At 41.7% G+C, this 22,564-nt stretch overlaps 1 protein-coding gene across 11 annotated transcripts in view; it reads right to left on the bottom strand.

Moving 5' to 3' along the window:
- Positions 1–746: 746 nt before the first annotated feature.
- The window catches only part of afdn (afadin, adherens junction formation factor), a 207,932-nt gene continuing 186,114 nt past the window's right edge, over positions 747–22,564 (bottom strand). For 3 of the 11 annotated variants that reach the window (XM_033025695.1, XM_033025691.1, XM_033025692.1), the window contains 5 exons: positions 20,379–20,408; positions 16,588–16,722; positions 13,828–14,353; positions 10,859–10,952; positions 747–2,048 (listed from right to left, as the gene is read on the bottom strand). In XM_033025695.1, coding sequence (XP_032881586.1) covers positions 1,886–2,048; positions 10,859–10,952; positions 13,828–14,353; positions 16,588–16,722; positions 20,379–20,408 — 948 coding nt within the window. In that variant the 3' untranslated portion in view covers positions 747–1,885. The remainder of the gene's footprint in view (positions 2,049–10,858; positions 10,953–13,827; positions 14,354–16,587; positions 16,723–20,378; positions 20,409–22,564) is intronic. The other 8 variants (XM_033025702.1, XM_033025701.1, XM_033025694.1 and 5 more) reach the window with 5 other exon arrangements.

Genomic DNA, 22,564 nt, shown 5'->3' with positions numbered 1-22,564 from the left:
CAGTTGCACACAATACTCCAGGTGCGATCTCACCAGGGCCCTGTGCAACTGTAGTAGGACCTCTTTGCTCCTAAAATCAAATCCTCTCGCAACGCAGGTAACATTTCTTCACTGCCTGCTGTACCTGCATGCTTACTTTCAGTGACTGATGGACAAGCACACCCAGGTTTCGTTGCACCTCCCCTTCTCCTAATCTGACACCATTCAGATAATAATCTGCCTTCCTGTTCTTGCCACCAGTGGATAACCTCGCATTTATCCACATTATACTGCATCTGCCATGTTTCTGCCCACTCATCCAACCTATCCAAGTCACCCTGCAGCCTCAAAGCATTCTCCTCGCGGCTCACACTGCCACCCAGCTTTGTGTCATTCACAAATATAGAGATATAACATTTAATTCCCTCGTCTAAATCGTTAATACATATTGTAAACAACTTGGGTCCCAGCACCGAGCCTTGCGGCACCCCACTCGTCACTGCCTGCCATTCTGAAAAAGACCCATTAATTATGTCTCTTTAGCCCATGAACTGGATATCTCCATTGCAACACTAACCACACCCTAGAGTTACATATTCCTGCCTCCTTATTGGCGCCTGTTTTTATTTCAAAATCTGATAAAGATCTTAAACCTGAAATATTAATTGCATTTCTCTGTCCATAGATGCTGCCTGACTTGCCGACTGGTTCCAACATTTCCTGATTTTATTTAAATACTAGAGTTGCAAGTAAAATGGTACAGCTTCTGAATACATACAAAGTAATTTATTAAAAATAGGTTGCAAGTGAAATACAGTAGAAATATGATACTACAGCAGTTTTGATGCTCAGTAAACAGTTTAATAACACTCTAGGTGACCACACAAAGAACTCTGTAAACCCAACAGAATCCTTAAAGTTAATTGAAATATACCAGTTATCCTCCCAGATCAGTTCTGAATATCACCAGCAGCACTGAAACCACAGTAGTTTATTTTTCATTTATAAAATGACAGTAATTTGTTTCATTGTTTGTACCAAGCTGTTGATATTCAAGATGCTGAATTACCTACACATTTGTGCACTTTTCTACAAGCTCCAAGGTTTTCCTTCATGAGGGGGGTTTACTCCCATTTACTTTATCCGCTGCTTCTTGTTACACAGTTGAAATGATACAGCACTCTACTGTTTCACATATGAAACAGTTCAATAAGTAAAAAAAATATGTACACTCCAATCTGACAAGACAATTTAATTATCGTACATATTGTATAAAGTGATTCCTTTCCTAAGGCAGTGGAAGTCTACTCTATGTTGTGAAGTGTTCATTTATCCCTAAATACAATTATAGACCACAATATTATACAGAAAACCGTTCAATAACTAAAGTCCAGATCAGAACACTTAGCTGAGGAAATTTTAGTTGGAATCAGACCTTTAAAAAAATTAAAATGCACAAAGAAAGCTTTTTTTTTAGAAGTAGAATGAGGACCACACTTCCCATTGATTAGCCACCTAATGCATAGCTGAAACAATTGAGGCACCAGCTGCTGGATAAGCAAGAACTCGTTCAATACATTTTAGAAGCTTCTAAGTTACTAGTTAACAATTTTGAAATACACCACTTTAGCTTCACTATAACACTGTCTCCAAGTATAGTGTACTCTGTATGCTAGAAAATTCGGAACCCCGACTTCGTTAAAGTGATTACCTTCATTTAATTTCATTAGAAAAAATTAACTGTGCTCAAATTGTTTAGCTAAATAATATTCTTAGGTATGCAATTCAGTGGAAATTTAATTTTCTACATCCTATTTTACAGTTCTAATAGTCTATAAGATTTAAACACGCTGTACAAACTAGAAACATTTTGTAATGAGCTTGCAACCGAGTTAAGGCGTTAATTTTATTTTGTGTTCAGCTCATTTTCTAGTTCCATCAATTTTCGTGATGCCTTTACTTTGTGGGAAATATCTTGTCCATGTGAGAAAAGACGTTGACGTTCTTTGAACGTTAAGTTTTCTGGGGATCCTTTCACCGCAGGGACCTCTGGGCCTTGGCTGAGGATTCTGAAAGAAAAATAACAAATCTTGGGGTTTATACAATTTTAGGGTGGATTAATTCTCTTATAATTATTTGCTTTTTTTCTCCCAAACTGAATGTAATATGCTTCGTTATATTTAATATATTTTTCAAATTAATTTTTAAAATCTATCATACTATATTTAAAGATGATTATTTTTAAGTTGTAAATGTTTATGCACCCTATACAATATTTTTGTTTGAGTTCATTGAACCCATGGGACAAGTTTTGAAGTAACTCTGCCTTAGCTTCCACCTGATTTTTAGAAAAAGTAATGACATTACCCAATACAAAATAATCATGGGAGTTAAAATATTTTGTAAGCTTTCATGTTTAATAGTTGAGTAGTAAGTTTTTTTTGTGAAACAAGTGTCCACCACATTAGAAACACTCTTCCTCTTGGAATTTAGCAAAGTGTGCCTGATGTAGTTGGGAAGGGACTGGAGAAGCAGAGGGAAAGAGGGAACTGTTCCGACGGGAAGGACTCCACTTGAACCCGGCTGGGACCATACTCCTGGCAAACCATATAACTAGGGCTGTAGATAGATCTTTAGACTAAATAGTGGGGGGGGGGTCAACAAATTGGAAGTGTAAATGTGGCATTAAAGGGAGAGTACAGGAAAAGTTACAGAAGTCTCCAGCAGTAATAGGATGGAAAGTTTTAAGAAGGGATAAGAGAGTAAGGTTGGGTAAAATAGGGACCGGTGTGAGATGAGTGGAGGTGAATAAGTAACAATGTGGATGAGCTTGTAGCACAGTTAGAAATTGGTAGGTATGATATGGGTATTACAGAGACATGGCTGCAAGAGGATCGGAGCCGGGAGCGGAATATTCAAGATTATACGTCCTATTGGACAGACAGACAGGTGGGCAGATGGGGTGGCGTAGCTCTGCTGGTAAGGAATGAAATTTGGTCCTTAGCAAGGGGTGGCATAGGATCAGAAGATGTAGAGTCATTGTGGGTAGAGTTGAGAAATAAGGGTAAAAAGACCCTAATGGAAGTTATTCACAGGCCCCCCTAAGTCAGGAAATAGAGTACAAGTTACATCAGGAGATACAATCAGCATGTAAGAAAGGCAATATTACCGTGGTCATGGGAGATTTCAATATGCAGATAAACTGGAAAAATCAGGTTAGTACGGGAATTTGAAAGGGAATTTGAAGAGTGCCTCCGAGATAGTTTCTTAGAGCAGCTTTTAGTGGAGCCTACCAGGAAAATGCAATTCCAGATTTAATGTTGTGTAATGAATGTTTGATAAGGGAACTCAAGGTAAAGGGCCCACTAGGAGGTAGCGACCACAATCTGATAAGATTTAACCTGCAATTTGGGAGGGAGAAGATGAAATCGGATGTGTTGGTCTTACAGCTGAGCAAAAGGGACTACAGAGGCACGAGGAAGAAGCTAGCCAAAGTTGACTGGAAAGGGACCCTAGCAGGAATGACAGTGGAACAGCAATGGCTGGAATTTCTGGCAATAATTCAGAAGATGCAGGATCTTTTCGTTCCAAAGAGGAAGAAAGATTCTAAGGAGACAATAAGGCGAGCGTGGCTGACAAGGGAAGTCAAGGGTAGTATATAAAACTAAAAGAGAAGGCATATAACATTGCAAAGATTAGTGGGAAGCCAGAGGATTAGGAAGCTTTTAAAGAACAGAAGGTAACTAAAAAGGCAATACAGGGAGAAAAGTTGAAATACGAAGGTAAGCCAGCCAATAATATAAAAGAGGATAGCAAGTTTCTTCAGTTATGTAAAGAGTAAGACTAGAGTGGATGTTGGACCACAGGAAAATGATGCAGGAGAAGTGATAATGGGGAATAAAGAAATGGCAGAGAAGTTGAATAATTTTTTTCCATCAGTCTTCACAGTGGAAGACTGTGGAAACTAAGGAGAAGGTGCTTGGGAAGCTGAAAGGGCTGAAGGTGGATACATGTGAACCCTAGGGTTCCGAAAGAGATGGCTTTAGAGATCGTGGAGGCAATAAGAGTGATATTTCAAGAATCACTAGAATCAGGAGTGGTTCCAGATGATTGGAAAATTGCCAATATTACCCAGCTGGACAAGAAGGGAGCAAAGCAGAATAATGGAAACTACTGGCTGGTTAGTCTGACTTCAGTGCTTGGTAAGATTTTAGAGTCCATTATAAGGGATGAGGTTACAGAGTACTTAGAGGTTCATGATAAAATAGCCTGGTCAACATGGTTTTGTGAAGGGGAGATCTTGCCTGACAAATCTGCTGGAATTCTTTGAAGTAAATAGCAGGACAGACAAAGGAGAGTCAGTGTTGTTTATCTAGATTTTCAGAAAGCCTTTGATAAAGAGCCACATGTGTGGCTGCTAAGGAAGATCAGAGCCCATGTCAAGTCAAGTTTTATTCGTCACTTGCACATACAGTGCAGTGAAATGAATTTGCCAGCAGCGGTACAATAAAAAAAAAAGAACACACAATACACAATAAAAATTGAACACAAACATCCACCACAGCATTCATCACTGTGGTGGAAGGCACAAAATTTGGTCAGTCCTCCTCCATTTTCCACCGTGGTCCGGACCACAACCCTCCGGAGTCGCCGCTGCAAGCGTCCAGATGTGCAGACAAGGTAAGTCCAGGTAAGTCCTGAATCGGTGCTTCCCCACCGGAGACCGCGGCTTCAAGATGGTGTAGGCCGTAAGCCGGTGGTCGAATCATGGTATCAAAGGGCAGATACTAGTATGGCTAGCAGGTTGGCAGGATGGCAGAAGGCAATTCGTAGGCCCCCCTCGGTCATGACTGACCATGGGTGATGCATCCTAGTTGTTGGCTGCTTGCTCCAAACCTCGGCTAGAGCAGCGTCGCTTGTGGCTGAAGAGACCAATGCGGGAGTGACAGTCTCTGTCGCAAAGGTCACATTTGTGTGTGGTCTCTGGTTTGTTGAAGTTGCTGCGTCCCATCTCTGCGTGCCCGCTTGTCTGCCGCTGCATTCAACAGTTTCTCTTCCTCCATTTTGAGATGTTGGTTCAGGGTACCTCTCCACCTCGTGCGGTCAGCTGCAAGGCTCTCCTAGGACTCCACATCGATGTCTAGCGCCTTCATATCTCTCTTACAGACATCCTTGTAACGTAGCTGGGGGCGGCCGATGGTTCTCCTACCAGATGTCAGCTCTCCATAGAGGATGTCTTTTGGAATACGGCCATCCTCCATGCGGTGGACATGGCCCAGCCACCGCAGTCTGCGCTGCCAGAGTAGAGTGTACATACTGGGAAGGCCAGCACGAGACAGGATCTCAGCGTTGGACACTTTGTCTTGCCAGGATATGCCCAGGATATGGCGGATGCTTCTCAGTTGGAAGGTGTTGAGTCATCTCTCCTGCCTGGCATATGTAGTCCATGTCTCACTGCCGTACAGCAGTGTGCTGATGACACGGGCATTGTAGATTGCTATCTTTGTCTTCACTGTCAGCTTTGGGTTGGTCCACACTCGAGTTGTGAGGCGAGCGAGAGTTGTAGCTGCCTTCCCAATCCTCTTATCAATCTCTGTGTCCAAGGAGAGATTGTCAGTGATGGTGGAGCCGAGGTACATGAACTGATGGAAGGCATCAAGTTCATAGTTGTCGATGGTGATGACAGGTGGCGCCTCTCTATCCTGCCCCAAGACGTCCGTCTACTTCAGGCCATGGTCAGCCTGAAGTCCTCGCATGCCCGATAGAAGCGGTCCATCAGTGACTGTAGTTCCTGCTTCTTCTTCTTTCGTGTGGCGTGCACAGCCTAAAGTTGTTGGACAACTTGTTCTATTTGATCTTTCGTTTGTGCACGTCGAGTTGATTGCATTATTAGTCGAAACAGGGCGGACCATGTGAGGGTTGCAATCTTCCACCCCTGTAGTTCCTGCTGGGTGTGGGACACAACTGCAGCGTCGTCGGCAAACAACATACCTCTGATGAGAGCTTCACGTACTTTTGTCTTTGCTCTGAGGCCGGTGAGGTTGAAGAGCCTGCCATCTGATCTAGTACACAGGTAGATCCCCTCTGTTGCAATGCCAAAGGCATGTTTCAAGAGCAGAGCGAAGAAAATCCCAAAGAGTGGGAGCGAGGACGCAGCCTTGTTTGAAACCACTGCGGATGTTGAAGGGCTCAGACAAGCTGACATTGAATTGCACTGCCCCCTTCGTGTTGATGTGGAAGGATTCTATCATGCTCTCCAGTTTTGGTGGGCAGCCGATCTTTGGCAGAGCCTTAAATAGGCCATCTCTGCTGACGAGGTCGAACACCTTGGTGAGGTCAATGAAAGCAAGATACAGGGCCATCCGCTGTTCTCTGCACTTCTCCTGGAGCTGGCGAAGGGAGAAGACCATGTCTACTGTTGACCTTCCAGCTCGGAAACCGCACTGTGACTGGGTAGACACGTTCTGCCAGCTTCTGCAGGCGGGTCAAGATGACCCGAGCAAAGACCTTGCCGACGATGTTGAGGAGGGAGATGCCTCTTTAGTTAGAAACATAGAAAATAAGTGCAGGAGTAGGCCATTCGGCCCTTCGAGCCTGCACCGCCATTCAATATGATCATGGCTGATCATCCAACTCAGTATCCTGTACCTGCCTTCTCTCCATACCCCCTGATCCCTTTAGCCACAAGGGCCACATCAACGTTCTTGATGGCGGCACGTCTGACGAGGATCAGATCCAGTTGATGCCAATGCTTTGAGCGTGGGTGTCTCCAGGAAACCCTGTGCTTGGGGTTTGTCTGGAAGTACGAGTTGGTGAAGCACAGGTTGTTGCAGTCGCTTCTCTCGCCCGTGTTCTTGTAGAGGGTAATGATCGTGGCATCCTTCATGTCCTGCGGTACAGCTCCTTCTTGCCAGCACTGGCAGAGGATTTCATACAAAGGAAGCAGTAAGGTAGTTTTGCAATGCTTGATCAGGTCAGGGGGAATCCCGTCGCTGCATGGGGCCTTGCCTGAGGCCAGGCTGTCAATGGCCTTGCTGAGCTCTTCTACCTTCGGCTCTGTGCCCAACTCATCCATAGTCAGCAGGCACTCGATGGCATCAAGGGCTGAGGGGGACAGTGTTCTCTCTCGAGTAGAGGTCGGAGTAGTGTTCCATCCATCTCTCCATCTGCTGGCATTCGTCTGTGATTACTTCCCCAGTGGAGGATTTGAGGGGGGCTGTCTTGCTCTGGACTGGACCAGTGCCTTCTTAATGGCATTGTACATTCCCCTGAGGTTCCCTGTTATGGCGGCCGTCTGGATGACCTCAGCCGTGTCCAGTAGTCATTGGCGCAACGCCTGGCAGTCTGCTGAACCTTGCTCCTGGCAGCCCTGAGGATCTGCAGGTTCTACTTGTTAACTGACCGCTTGTACTCGGCTACGGCGGCGCACTTAACTTATTGGCTGGGGGCTGCCCAGCTTGAGGCAGGCGGTAGCTGTCCAGTGAGATCCAAAAATCCCACCGTCGGGAGCAACTCCTGGCGCCTCGCTTTACTCCAAACTAGCGATGACTTATAACTGGTAACTGTTGCTCCCCGTGTTGTGTCGACGCCGCAGGTGCAGCTGGAGTGTCCTCTCCAGGTTGTAAGTTTGCAGGTGATGTGTAGTCGGATGCAAGCCCGGGCGATGTCATATGGAGGACAGACTGTTGCCCATGCAGCACTTCCCCCCCCTCTCCACGTCGCTGATCAATCCAAAGGAACAGCAGGGCCGTTAAAGTTTGGCACCAGCGTCGTCGCAGGAGCTGCCAGAGCGAGGTTGTAGACAACGACGAACTGCCCTAGGGGCTCCGACTCTGGATTTTCTTGAGGTTTACTCCTGGAATCTTTTCCATAACTGGGTAATGCCACAAGGCAGTGGAGGTTTTAAATCAGTTTTCCCTCTACTAGATAGACTGCCTTCCCAGGCTGACGAGCCCCATCTGCCCGCTTTGGCAGAAGGCAAAAGAGTGGCAATAAAGGGGTATTTTTCTGGTTGGCTGCCAGTGACTAACGGAGTTCCGCAGGGGTCAGTACTGGGGCCGCTACTCTTCACATTGTATATTAGTGATTTGGATGAGGGGATTGAAGGCTTTGTGGCCAAGTTTGCAAATGGTACGAAAATAGGTGGAGGGGCAGGTATTGTAGAGGAAGCAGGGACTCTGCAGAAGGAGTGGGACAGGTTTGGAGAGTGGGCGGAGAAGTGGCAGATGGAATAAAGTGTAGCAAAGTGTGGAGTCATGCATTTTGGTAGTCGGGATAAAGGCATAGACTAGAGGCATATGCTCCGAAGCAGAACAATGAAATTCTTACTTGTAGCAGCACAACAGATCTATAAACACAGTACTCAATAGATAAATGTTAATTAAATATAAAACAATATCATGCTAAACAATGATCGAAGTCCCTAGTGCAACCAAGATAGCTAATAGTTCTGAGGTTAGTTGGAGTTCATAGTGTTCAATAGCTCGATGGCTGTTGGGAAGTTGTTCCTGAACCTGAAACCCTTTTCAGACTCCTATAACTTCTTCCTGATAACAGCAGTTAAATGAGAGCATGGCCAGGTATAGGTCCTTGATGATGCTGGCTACTGTTTTGAGGCAGCACCTCCGACAGAACCCTTCAATGGAGGGGTGGTAAGTACCGTGATGGACCAGGCGGTGCTCACTACTTTCTGTAATTCCTTCATTCCTGGACATTGAGATGCCAAACCAGGCCATGATGCAACCAGTCAAAGGTACACAAAAATGCTGGAGAAACTCAGTGGGTGCAGCAGAGTGATGGAGTGAAGGAAATAGGCAACGTTTCGGGCCGTAACCCTTCTTCAGACATATGCAACCAGTCAATATGCTCTCTACCGTACACATGTAGAAGTGTATTAGTTGACGTACCGAATCCCTTTAATCTTCTAAGGAAGTAGAGGTGTTGATGAGCTTTCTTAAGATTGCATCAATGTGTCGTGTCTAGGAACTTAAAGTTGTTGATGAAGATCGTTTGTGGATCCATGGCCTTTCTTTACTAAAGTCAATCAGTTCCTTTGTTTTATTGACGTTGAGGCTAAGGTTGTTGTTCTGGCACCACTCAATCAAACGATTACTCTCCCTGCTATACTCTGATTAATCATTATCCATAATTCGTCCAACAATATTTGTGTTATTGGTGACTTTAAAGATGGAGTTGGAACTGTGTCAAGTGCAGCATTTCCTGCGATTGCAAGGAAAAGTACCAGGGGAGGGGTGGTTTGGGTGGGAAGGGACGAATTGACCAGGGAGTTATGGAGGGAGCGGTCTCTGGAAAGCCAAAAGGGGAGGAGATGGGAAGTTGTGGGCAGTGGTGGGATCCAGTTGGAGGTGGCGAAAATGTCGTAGGATTATCTGTTGTATGTGACGGCTGGTAGGGTGGAAGGTGAGGACAAGGGGGACTCTGTCCTTGTTACGAGTAGGGGGGGATGGGGAGTGAGAGCGGAGCTACGGGATATAGAAGAGACCCTGGTGCGAGCCTCATCTATAGTCGTAGAGGGGAACCCCCGTTCCCTAAAGAATCCGGACATCTCTGATGCCCTGGTTTGGAACAGATCACCTGGGTGCAGATGTAGGAATTGGGAGTAGGGGATAGAGTCCAGGGTGGGAAGAAGTGTAGTCCAGATAGCCATGGGAGTCAGTGGGTTTGTAGTAGATGTCGGTCAGTAGTCTGTTAACGGTGATAGAGATAGTGAGGTCAAGAAACGGTAGGGAGATGTCGGAAATGATCCAGGTGAATTTGAGCACCAATGCGGTCGTCAATGTAGCGGAGGTAGAGTTCGGGGATAGGGCCACAGTACGCCTCGAACAAGGATTGTTCGACGTACCCTACAAAGAGGCAGGCATAGCTGGGACGCATGCGCGTGCCCATAGCTACGCCTTGGATTTGGAGGAAATGGGCGGAGTCAAAGGAAAAGTTGTTGAGGGTAAGGACCAGCTCCGCTAGGCAGAGGAGAGTATCGGTAGATGGGAATTGGTTGGTTCTGCAGTCGATGAAGAAACGGAGGGCTTTAAGACCCTCCTAGTGGGGGATGGAGGTGTAGAGTGACTGGACATCCATGGTGAAGATGAGGGAACAGAAGCCTGGAAAACAGAAGTCATGGAGAAGACGAAGAGCTTGTGAGGTGTCTTGGACATAGGTAGGGAGGGATTTGACTAGGGGGAATAAGATCGAGTCAAGGTATGTGGAAATAAGTTCGGTGGGGCACGAACACGCAGAAACAATGGGTCTGTTTTTATTGCCTGAGTGGACCAATGCAGAGTAGAGAGTCAGCATGAATAAATAGATGGCATGCTGACTAGGGGAAAGGGGAAAAATCAGGACTAATTGCATTACTGAAATGGATTTCTACTGCTCTATCATTATAATTCTATATACAATTATGCACCAATAAATGCTGTTAATTCTTATACAAAATTATGTAAACTCCCCCGGTCTTCAGAGGATTTGAGTTCTAGGAAGGTATGTCACTTCAGAGCTCTTCATCTTACAGAATATGCTTGCACATCAATTGAATTTGGTTTTAAAATTAACATTGAGTCTTGATGTGGTTCCATGTACATCAGCATTTTATGAAAACTTGAGATTTTTAGTCCCAAGACAAAATGTTTAATGAAATTGATATTTTGCTGGCAGTTCAGCAACAGTCAGACATTAAAAACATATCCACCAACAATCACCAAGGGATTTAACGATACAACTAAGATTAGCATGCACTTTATAAACATACTCCACAATACTAGCTTCATGCACAGAAAATATTTGTGTAAATGCAGTGAAACAGTTCAATTTTAGAATTTCCCACAATTCCAACTTTTCAATTGATAACTTTTTTCAATCTTACCCTTTATTTTGTTCAACGCGCTTCTCTCTTGGGCCTTTGTAAATTTCATTTGCCCCAGTATTACTTGCTGATGACCCTCCATATGTAGTAAATCCTAGTTAATTAAAATATTTTTCTTAAAATTACTTGCATCATAATTAGATGTTCACAAATATGCTTGATATGAGCAATCTATTCTTGAAATTGAATGGCAGCAAAATAAACCTGAATATAATTTCATAAGAGTGGCTACAAATTCTCGTGAAGAACACCCCAAAATTGAAAAGGTGAATATTTACCTTAGCGGTAAAAAGTTTGTTACACAAGTTTACCTTTAGCACCAGTGATCAGTTATTCAAAATTAGGATTGCAGACTCTCGTTTTCTTAAGAGTTCTGATCTTAATTCCAGAAGTGGCATGAACTGTTTCACGATAAACAAAAACAGCCTGTGAGGGTGCAACTACACCACTCAAATAAGCCTTTTGAATGGATTCTCATACATCCTTATTATAACTATAAATCTCTGATCTTGGATGTGTGTGTGAGTGTATTTATTTGTTTTGTGTGTTGTCACATCTTCTCGAAAAAACGACGCTCTAACGGTAACATTTTTACTTATTCGGGTAGAGATTTACTCCCTGGAGCCCGAAATCGCCTTACCTGAAAATGTTGTCCTTTATTTCTCGAGTTATTTATGAAAATGTTCACAAATCCGATAAAACTTAGAAAATAAACCAGCGCTTTTGTTGATGACGCCACAATGGATCTGCCTGCCTGCCGTCTGCTCGCGCTGCGATTTTGCCTGCAGCTGGAGCCCGGAGCTGGAGCCCAGAGCTGAAGCTGCAGCTGGAGCTGGAGCGAGGGAGTATTGGGTTCGGGAACCAGCCCTCCCGTGACGCTGCGCCCCCCCCCCCCCCCACCCTTCAAACTCTACCCCCTCCCTCTCTGCCTCCCCGCCCCCTCTGCATCTGCCCCCTGCCCCTGCCCTCTCTCTGACCCAGCCCTCTCTAGCCGCGCCTGCGAGTTGGGAGCTATGCGTGAGTGGATAGGGCGGGGGATGGGGGCAAAAGGAGCTGATTAATAATATTAATATAATGTCAAGGGGGGTGATTAGCGTGTGTGGGGGGGGGGGGGGGGGGGGTGGTTAGTGCGCATTGAGGGGACGGGACCCAACGGCTCTCCCTTGGTCTAGTCACTCCTAAAATTCAACCAGTGACGCACTGTAACTGCAATGCACATTTTTTTTTTTTTTAATGCGTTGTTGCTTGCAGGCAAGGCAATTCTGACTGTTCCTCTCACAAGCCCATGACTCCTACCATCTTATGAGGCAATCTTATGAATCATTAGACTCATCGGCTCCCTCTCATTTCTCCATACTACTGAGATTTCCTTCTCACACATGCCTATCAATTTTCCTTTGAATTTCTTGCAATAACTCCATATTTGCCTCCTAAAAGCAAAATAGCCTTCCATGTCATGTGAAAATATAGGCAAAAAAGTTGATTATAGTTTAATAATATGGTAGTTGGCTATACAGAGCATTAATGAGGATCAGTTTATTTGAACAGCCAGCTATAAATTTTTGGAGTCACATACATTTTTTTGTGTGGATTCTCTTTTTAAATTGTTCTTTCATCATCTTCAAAATTGCTTTGATTTTGTTATTTGCTTGGTTACTCTATCTTTCCCTTTATTTTAGCCCACAATAAAAAGAACATCTGACCTCTGCTCTGATACAGTGAGGTAACATGTTGAAGATTTTACAGTGCCAATCTCATCATCAGAATGAACTAATTACTTATCTCTAACCTTCCAGAGTTAACCATCAAAATCTACCAATGGAAATAATGGGTGTCATACTGAAAAAGCTTCCAAACCAATATAAAATCTGTAATTGAATCATATATGACCATCTAACTGAAAATGATTGTTCACCTTGAAGATAGTAATTTTTTTGTTATCATTTCTTTAAAAATGTCTGACTTTATGCTAAGCAGAAATTTCAAACTAAACAAGTTTATTTCACTACCCATTCAATAAAGCATGCATCAGTTTTTATTTTAAACAGATTTGATCAATGACAGAATTAAGAATCAAATGTTTAAGGCATATGAGAGTGTTAGGTGACAATGGAAGATTCTGAATGCAACACTGGCCAAATTTTAAGAGCAAAAACAAAATTATAGCCACATTGCATTCCAAGCATTGCTGTTAAACAATTGTGAAGCCTTTGTTTACCCACTGATTAACAATTTGCTTATACAGCCAATTATTAAATTTGAAATAAAAATAGAAAATGCTCAAAAAGCTCAGATCACACAGCATCTGTGGAAAGGGAAATTGTTAACGTTTCAAGTCTAGGATCATTCATCACATGTTCCCAGGATTTTCTGCTTTATTCCAGCATCTACAGTTCCTTAAAATTTCATTTACTATTAAATTTGAATATTGCCGTATATTGGCTAAATTGGCCGTCTCAAGAAGTGGGGTAAGCTGCAGGTTCACAACTAATTATTCGTAATGCTAGGTTACGTTACACCAGATCAGTTCCCCTTTGCAACAGGAATAGTAAAAGCTTTGAAATAATCCCCAAAATTGGTAAAGACTGCAAGCATTCCAATCTGCCAAATTATTTTCCTGTATATGGAGGGGCTTTAAAGGAGCATTCATTCACAGAACAAAACCAAAACCAACAGTACTTTGATTGGAATAACTTACAAAAATAAAATCTATATTAGCCATCCATCAGAATTATTAGGGGTGTGCAATTAAAATATTCGAGAGGATAGGATAGAAGAATTTGTAGATAAGAGTTTGAAGAGAAAATATTCAGTGACTTTAAGGTAAAACGATTGATTGATTCCTGAATCAAGTAAAATTGGGTGTTATTTTGGAGGAAGAAAGTTACATTCTCAATCAGGAAATTGCAGAAATCAAGAAAGTCTAAAAGAATAAAAAGTACAAGATTGTTACTTGTACTTGTCTCTACCTTTTAAATCACTCTGTGGCATGAAGCTCTGTTTGGTTGGAGGGGGAGGTGGGACACCAGTTTTTGGAGCAGTACTGTTGGCATTGGCAGATGGTGGTCGGAATGAGTTTGAAAGATAGCAGCCATCTGAAACCGGGCGGGGTTGACGAATGAATGCCGGCTGCTTAGGGGCAACAGGCAGTTCACCATACGATTTTCTTGTAATGGAGTACTTATCCTGACCTGAAAGATTTGCATCTTCCTCATCCTCATCATTGTATGGGACAAACTTGGCAGTATAAACTTTGTCAGGGGAGACGATCTGTGTTTTGATGTAAGAAATGTTTCTCTGAGGAGGGGGAGGAGCGTTAGATGAATGGGATGGGGGAGGAATTTCATACTGCTGGCTTTCAGAAGCATAGTCCCGTGGAAGGGGAGGCCTGTACAGACCAGGTTCATCAGGTTGGAGTAACTTCCTCTCAGCTTCTTCTTGTTGTCTACGTCTTTCAGCTTCCAAACGTGTGTAATACTCTTCTTCTTGTCTTCTCTAATGGAAACCAGAAAGTTGTTAGTCAGCTTGTAACAAATCCCAATCAGAATATCTGTTATTTCAGACTGAAAACAAAATGTAGAGATTTTTTAAAGTATTAAAACCCACGCCTATCTTCTGCTAAATTTAGATTAAAAACTCCTTTTTTATAATTAATTTCTGCCTGCTCTTCTGGTCTCCAAGTTGTGCTCTAAAGTAGTGTGCAGTAAGTATGCAATTAGTTTCCTCAAATTCAGAGTAATCAAAAGAGAATTTTAAAAAAATTGCTGGCATTACAACAAAAATTGTAGTATATCATGAACTAAAAGAGAATAGAATGATGGAAAGTAATGGTGCAAATCTTTTTCAGGCCCCAAGATCACCAACTCCCTGTGCTTGGTCCTCTTTTTCTTTCAGCATGCGTCCTGGTACAGTATTCTGCTGGAAGGCTGCATCTACCTCATAGGGCCCAATGCAGCCACGGAAATTCACAAATTCTCAAGAACATTGATAAAAAAACTAAATGATAAAAAAACTTTAAAAGTTGTAACATCAAAAATAATTCCATACGTGCAACTGTCATACATGCAGCTAGAATTTAGAAGATTGAGGGGGGATCTTATAGAAACTTACAAAATTCTTAAGGGGTTGGACAGGCTAGATGGAGGAAGATTGTTCCCGATGTTGGGGAAGTCTAGAACAAGGGGTCACAGTTTAAGGATAAGGGGGAAATCTTTTAGGACCGAGATGAGAAAAACATTTTTCACACAGAGAGCGGCGAATCTCTGGAATTCTCTGCCACAGAAGGTAGTTGAGGCCAGTTCATGTTAAGAGGGAGTTAGATGTGGCCCTTGTGGCTAAAGGGATCATGGGGTATGGAGAGAAGGCAGGTACAGGATACTGAGTTGGATGATCAGCCATGATCATATTGAATGGCGGTGCAGGCTCGAAGGGCCGAATGGCCTACTCCTGCACCTATTTTCTATGTCATTAAATGCACCTGGACTAACCACGTTACATGAAATATTTTACCCACTGTTCTAACTGTTCCTGCACATGGATTTAAATGGTTTGAGGGACGTTTATACTGCCTTATCGAAACCCAATGGAGACTCCACCAGATCAGCACACGAGCAGCAAACAATACAATCGTCGAAGGTTCAATATCAGATATAAAAACAGTGTTAGTACAGGACTAACGGATTTGTGATAAAATGAACCTGGCACTTGCTTGAAAGATTTGCCCCAAATGTAACTAAAAATAGTACAATTGTAAAGGGGGTAAAGGGATCATAAGTTGATCCTTAGTTTTATTAACCGGAGGTAAATATCATACACCAGAGATATGGAACAAGCTGTAGAGGCAGGTACAGTTATAATGTTTAATCATATACATAGTTAGGAGAGCTTTGGAGGAACATGGGTGACACACAGGCAAATGGGATGAGCACAGGTGGACATTTTTGCTGAGATTGAGTGAAGGGCCCATTTTGGTGCTGTATAACTCTGTGACTAATTATTTTTCATTTAAGTGTTACTTAGAAAGGCTTGTTTTTCTTCTTTTTTTCTCTCAGGAAATAAAATACATGCCCAGCCCGACCTGATGAGTTTGTCCTCGTGCTCTGCATTTCACACCTACATTATTTTGTCTATGTTCTCCCCCTCTAACTGCTCCCAATCACTCATTGACTAGATAAGCATCTTCCCACGTCATCTGACCTGCTGAATATTTCTGACATTTTCTGTTTTACATTTCTAGCATCTGCATTTTTTCCCAATTCTCACTTGACTCTTTTCTTCAATTTTAATCGTTTTTACAATGACGCTGGTATTCAGAAAAAAAAATCACTAATATACATTGGCCAATGAACCCAACAGTCCAATGCACTAAATTCTGGGTACTTTGGACACTCACATTTGGCCCTTGCATAATTTGTGAGACATAAAATAGCAGCCTTTGAAGCCAAGAATATTAGGCCAAGAGCAGGAGCAGCTGATAACTAGTTGATTCTGTTGGAAATGATGACTTGGATAACTCTGTTGACTATCTTTATACTGGAGTTGGGATGATGATGATGACAGGTAATATATGTTTTCATATCATTACCTACACAGAAATCCACAATATACAATGACATAGAACCATATTAAAAATGAAGTATTTTGAATAATCAAGTGATGTAACCAGATAAGTAAAAAAACTTTAAAATAATTTGACACCATGGCTGTTTGGCAGAAACTCAAACTCTAACCTTTTCATTGGTTTCCCTCTTAGCTCGCTCTTCCTCTTGATGAAGGCGTTCATCATCTTGCCTTGCTCTTTCTTCTGCTTCTCGCTTTCTGATTTCTTCTAGTTGCTGATGGCGCCTGCGTTCCTCATCTTGCAACTGTGATTAATTTGTCAGATTTTAATTTTAAATAAACAGCATTTCACTTGCATTGTTTGCAACTCATAATTCAAAGATAAAAGGCCAGTGCAACAAATCTACTTTGTACCATCCTGACACTGCTCTCCACCATTACCTCTGAAAAGGAGATATGGCCTGAGAGAACATTCTTACAAGTACACCACCGATTTTCCAGCACCCTTGGTTCCAGAGCCTTGGTGTATTATCCATTTTGCTAGACCAACAGAGATCAAGAAATAATAATTCAACAATACACATCTGACCCACTAGTAATACCCCTCCCATGTTTTCAAAGCACCATGAACTGCTAGAAATATAAATAAAATAAATATTAAATGTGAATTATATGATTGATGAAATACGTTAGTACAGGTATAAATGATATAGGTCTATTAGTACACGACGACAGCCACTTGGACTTTGCTTACCAGGCAGTTAAATGTAAACTAAATAAGCTAAGAATTGCACAAAACCGAAGGATCTATCAGTAACTGCAGATGCAAACAATTTAATCTTACAGAATGGAGACCCATGTCCCAAAAGAGCGCTCACCACATGCAACGCCATCTGTGGCTGCCCAGTGAACTAGTCTGGCAGTCACAGGAATCTCAAGTGCGCTCTTGTAATTTTGTCCAGATTAAAGGAGGTACCAGACCTTCAGTTGCCAGAAAATCAGTGGTATACCTACTTGGAAGATTTACCTTATCATTATCAACATTGGTTATTGATCTTTAAATTATAACAACCTGCTGTACAGCCCGAATTTTCAATTTGTACTCACCAGCAAGATAATGTTCCCCAATACATTTTGTTGGCAAAAATTCTCATCAAGTTTTAGGGCCAACTGCAATGCTGGCAGTTTATGAATGACTGACAACCTTTCAATTGAGATTAATAATACAATGGGGAAAATACTCATTATTAATCTCTAAACATGAATTACACTGAACTTTTAATGAGAATATATTCTGCAACCACATTAGATAATGAATGAACACTATAATGTTGCATAACAGAATGGAATGTGGCAATTTTATCCATTTATTTGTACAATACCACCGATCTTACTGGAAAATTCTATCATGCTCACTGCATATTCATCCGCCTAAACCATACAGAATCACACACACTTGTGGGCAGGAGTATGGAAAAGTTAGATTAGTTTCTGTGAATACAGTATCATACATATTGCAAGACAACTTTCAAAACAGGTTAGAAAGAAAGATACTTTAATGCTTTAAACCAACATGTTTTTGATGAATCCTATGTCTGACAACTTCAAAAAAATCCATATTTAAATTCAGTAATTGAATCATTATGTTTAAGAGTAATAAAATTTATCCTTTCCATCCTTGGGTCAACCATGATGAATTACCATATCTTCCCATAATCATAAACCAACTGATGGAAAGTGCTAATTCTAACTAACTTCCGGGTTCAGAATAAAAACTAGAGGAAAAACTTTAAAATATTAATAACAGAAAATAAAAGAATGCTTAATTCAGAATTAACTTTTCATTTCTATTCTTAACAGCATTAATCTCTGAAAAAGTTACTTATATGAAATAAATTGGTAAAATAACATTTGCAAAATTGGGGCATAGAATCCATCAGAAATCTTGGAAGAAAACAATCAAATAGGTCCAATAACCTTGTTTGGTTTTTTTTGGGGGGGGGGGGGGGGGTGCATGCGTGTGATAATAAACTGGCAGGTTACTTGGTCAATGTAATTTTCCACTTGTGTAGTGGCTGTCAGGAAAATCCATGCAGTTGATGGATGTGCAAGGGAGAGTGATCACAGGGAAATAAGTGGGTGAATACTAATATGCAAGGGCATCTTGAGATTAAGGAGTTGGTAATGTTGGGGGCTCTTGAAGAGCATTGAGGTGGATAATTCCCCAGGACCTGATAAGATTTATCCCAGGTTATTGAAAGGAACAGGAGATTGTGGGAGCATAAACAAAGATCTTTGTGTCTTCTCTAGTCATAGGCTAAGTCCCAGAGGACTAGAGAGTAACTAATGCTGTTCCTTTATTTAATAGAAGGGGGGGGGGGGGTAAAAGAGTAGAGAGAATCCAGGGAATTGCAAGCTGGTGAGCCTCACATTGTAGTAGGGAAGTTATTGAAGAGGATTCTATGGTATACAATTTACTCCCATTTGGAAGAAAATTGATTAAATGGGGAGAGTAGCATGGCTTTGCACATGGCAGGTCGTGTTTTACTAACTTGATCAAGTTTTTTTTTAGATGGTGACGAAGGTGAGGGTAGGGCGATGGATGTTGTCTACATTTATTTTAGCGCGGCACTTGATAAATTCTCCCATGGTAGGCTGATTCAGAAGATTAAGATGTATGGAATTAACAGTGGCTTGGTCGTATTGATACAGAACTGTCTTACTGATAGAAGACAATGGTTGTGGTGGAAGTAAATATGCAGGCTAGAGGTCTGTGACCAGTGGTTCTGCTGGGATTTGTGCTTGGTCCTCTGCTATTTGTGATATCCAAGGCTGTCAAGTTATACAATGGGATATAGATCAGCTATAGAAATGGGCAGAGAAATGGTAGATGGAGTTTAATCCTAGCAAATTTGAGGTGTTGCACTTTGGGAGGTCACAATTAATGGCATGACCATTACAGCATGATGTACAGAAGGATCATGGGGTCCAAGTCCATAACTCCTTAAAAATGGCAACACATGTAGATAAGAGTGGTGAAGAAGACATATGGTATGCTTACTTTGAGTATAAGAGCTAGGAGGTTATGATGCAGATTTACAGGACTTTGGTTAGGCCTCATTCGGAATAGTGCATGCAGTTTTGGACACCCCTTTACAGGATGGATGTGGAGGCTTTGGTAAGCGTGCAGACGAGTTTTACCAAAATGATACCTGGATTAGGGGGTATTAGCTACATGGAAAGGCTGGACAGACTTGGATTGTTTTCTCTGGAACGCTGGAGAATGCTGGGTGACCAGATTGAAGTATATGAATTTATGAGCGCCATAGATAGTGCGGACAGTCAGAACCTCTCCCTGGAGGGCATAGATTTAAGAGAGGGGTAAAGTTTAAGGAGCTGCACGGGGCAACTTTTTTTTTAACATCATTTGAGTGCCTGGATCGCGCTACCAGGATTGGTGGTTGTGATAGGACAATAGTAGCATTTTAAAGAATTTTGGATAGGCACATGGAGATGCAGGGAAAAGAGGGATACGGATTATGTGCAGATAAGAGATGGTCATGGCATCATGCTTGACTCGGATGTTGTAGGCCGAAGTGGGACAGGATGGGGGGGGGAGATAGAAATTACCCCAAGCATTCAAATTCTAGTTACTAAACAATTATAAACACACTGTTTATAAAAAGATCATAAGAACAGAACAGAAAATAAAATAATATTTGGCACATTTACAAAAGGCAAGTTAGACTAAATCACATATAGGCAGGAAATTTGAAATTAATTAGCTCGTCAGTCAGCGACAGTAGATGGAAACAAACTCTTTGGCTGGCTTGTTTATCTCTATATATGCTCCCTGACCTGCAGTAATTTTCTAGCATTTACTTTACTTCCATATCCAGAGACAAATGTGCAGAGGTGAATAAACAGGCAAGAAATCAAGTAGGAAGAAAAAAGAACATACCAAATCTAGAACTGAGATAGCTGGAACAGTCTGCAGCAGGGATGAGGAAAGATGGGGCAAAATTATTAGTTCAGTTATTGTCAGGACCCATTTCACTAATTGCCTTAGGTATCAATATTAGAAAATCTGGAGCACTGAGAAAACCCCTTGCATCATCAGAAGAGAAAACATGGCATATTTAGTGTTTGCTTTTATTAAAGAATATACAAAGGAGAAAATGAAACCACAAGAGTCAAAAAGAAAAATAAGAATTTCTATATAATAATTATTTTTATAGATACTCGTGTTCAAAGCAGAATGCCATTTGCGAAAGCTTTCCTCCCAAACAAGTATCAAGCAACTAGAATTAAAAGTTCTCAGTTGGCACCTCCTGTGAGCTACCCAAATTAAACATGACCCATATTATATCTATAATATAGGTACCTCTCCATGATGATGCTCAGAACCAAATAAATGTTCCTTTCCAACTGTATGCATCTTTCCTACTTTAATTTATCACTTTTTCCAACCTTTTCTCCTGAACTGTACACACCCATTGCAGGAAGCAAAATCTGTACTCAACTTTCATTTCTTTCTAAAGCGGTCGCAGTATGATCAGGATAAAGATAGGAGGCAGTAAAATGAAGTGACAATTGAGGGGAGTGCACAAGGGTAATTATGGTTAAAAAATAGAGCTAATTACACGTGGAACCGGCAGGTTGAGTTAGTATAAAGAAAAGTGATGTTGGGTTCCAGCAGTTATGCAAAAAACTATGGAGTTAGAATTCCAGGGCATTGAGAAACAAAAAGCACTTAAAATTGGTCTTGCTGACTGTTCATTAGCAATTAACGATGGTCCTTACAGGTTTTCCATATCATAAAATATGGATTTAAGAAGCAATGTGCCTATGTTGTGATCGCATCCAATCTGGCAGGGGCCTCTAGGGATATTGTACTCTCCAGATAACTCAAGAGTGAAATCTCCAGGACCTGTTGGCAGATGGCTCCCACTACTAGCAATGACAAATTGTGTTGGTGCCCCAGGGATACTGGAACAGTTCAACAGTTTAAGTCCTAGCTTCATGTCCCCACTGTGCTTTGAACAGCTTCATACAACCTTCTGGGTCACAGTATGGTGGTGCTCTGGGTTCTCTGGTTTTATGCATAAATGTTTATGTGTAAGATAAACACAAAATGCTGGAGTATATCAGCAGGACAGGCAGCATCTCTGGACAGAAGTAATGGGTGACGTTTCTGGTTGAGACCCTTCTTCAGACAATGTTTGTGTAGCTTGTTTGTACTCACTATAGCCTTCTTCTTGCATATGGCGTGCACCGCATAAAGTTGTAGGACAACTTGGTCTATTTGATCTTATTTGATTGTGCACGCCAGGTTGATTGCATTCGTCGAAACAGGGAGGACCACGTGAAGGTTGCAATCTCCCACCCCCTCACTATAGCCGAGACAGAAAATTCCCACTGGTGAGGACTCAAGTTTTTTTAAAGCCTGCGGGGTACCAGCAAACACCCTAACACTTGGTGGCTATCAAGGCTGTACAGGGGCTGGGCATGAGTCAGTTCTCAGGAGTTCACAGATGAAATATTCCATATTACATGTTCAGCAATCGCAGGTCGCTTGCCAGCTTTTGGAAGATCTGCTCCGATAACAAGAAAGAGAACTGGACATCATTTAGTGCTTGCCTACTTTGAAAGTAAATTGATTGTTGCCCAGCAATTTGACAACTAGCTGTTCACTAGTGCCAGTCCCATGTTTCAATAAGTGAATAAAACTGGTTTCCATGTCTAATTTAACAGATTAAATATAAATAAAATAGTAATTACTTGAACAAAAACATTTCTCACAAAGTGAATTATGCTGCAGCTATACTTCTCATTGATTTTATAGATAGATGTTAGACTGCAAACACAAAAGTTTTTTTCATTGAAAAATAGAAACAAATTAAGTCTCAATTATCCTGCTTATGGTTCATGTAATTCCAAATAATCTATAAAACATCAATATGGCCCATTCTTTGGAAAGTGAACCAAAATATAAAACACGTGACCAGATGTCATCACAAGGTGATACATTAAAAAAATTATTGTGAGATTAATCTTAATGCTATTTTCCTACCTACATAACTATAATGCGTGTCTGCTAAAGATTTGAACATTCTAGCTTTAACATTCACAGTTTGGAAAATGCTT

Source organism: Amblyraja radiata, chromosome 8, assembly GCF_010909765.2.
Source record: "Amblyraja radiata isolate CabotCenter1 chromosome 8, sAmbRad1.1.pri, whole genome shotgun sequence".
Lineage (NCBI taxonomy): Eukaryota > Metazoa > Chordata > Chondrichthyes > Rajiformes > Rajidae > Amblyraja > Amblyraja radiata.
This window is presented reverse-complemented; position numbering and strand designations above follow the sequence as displayed.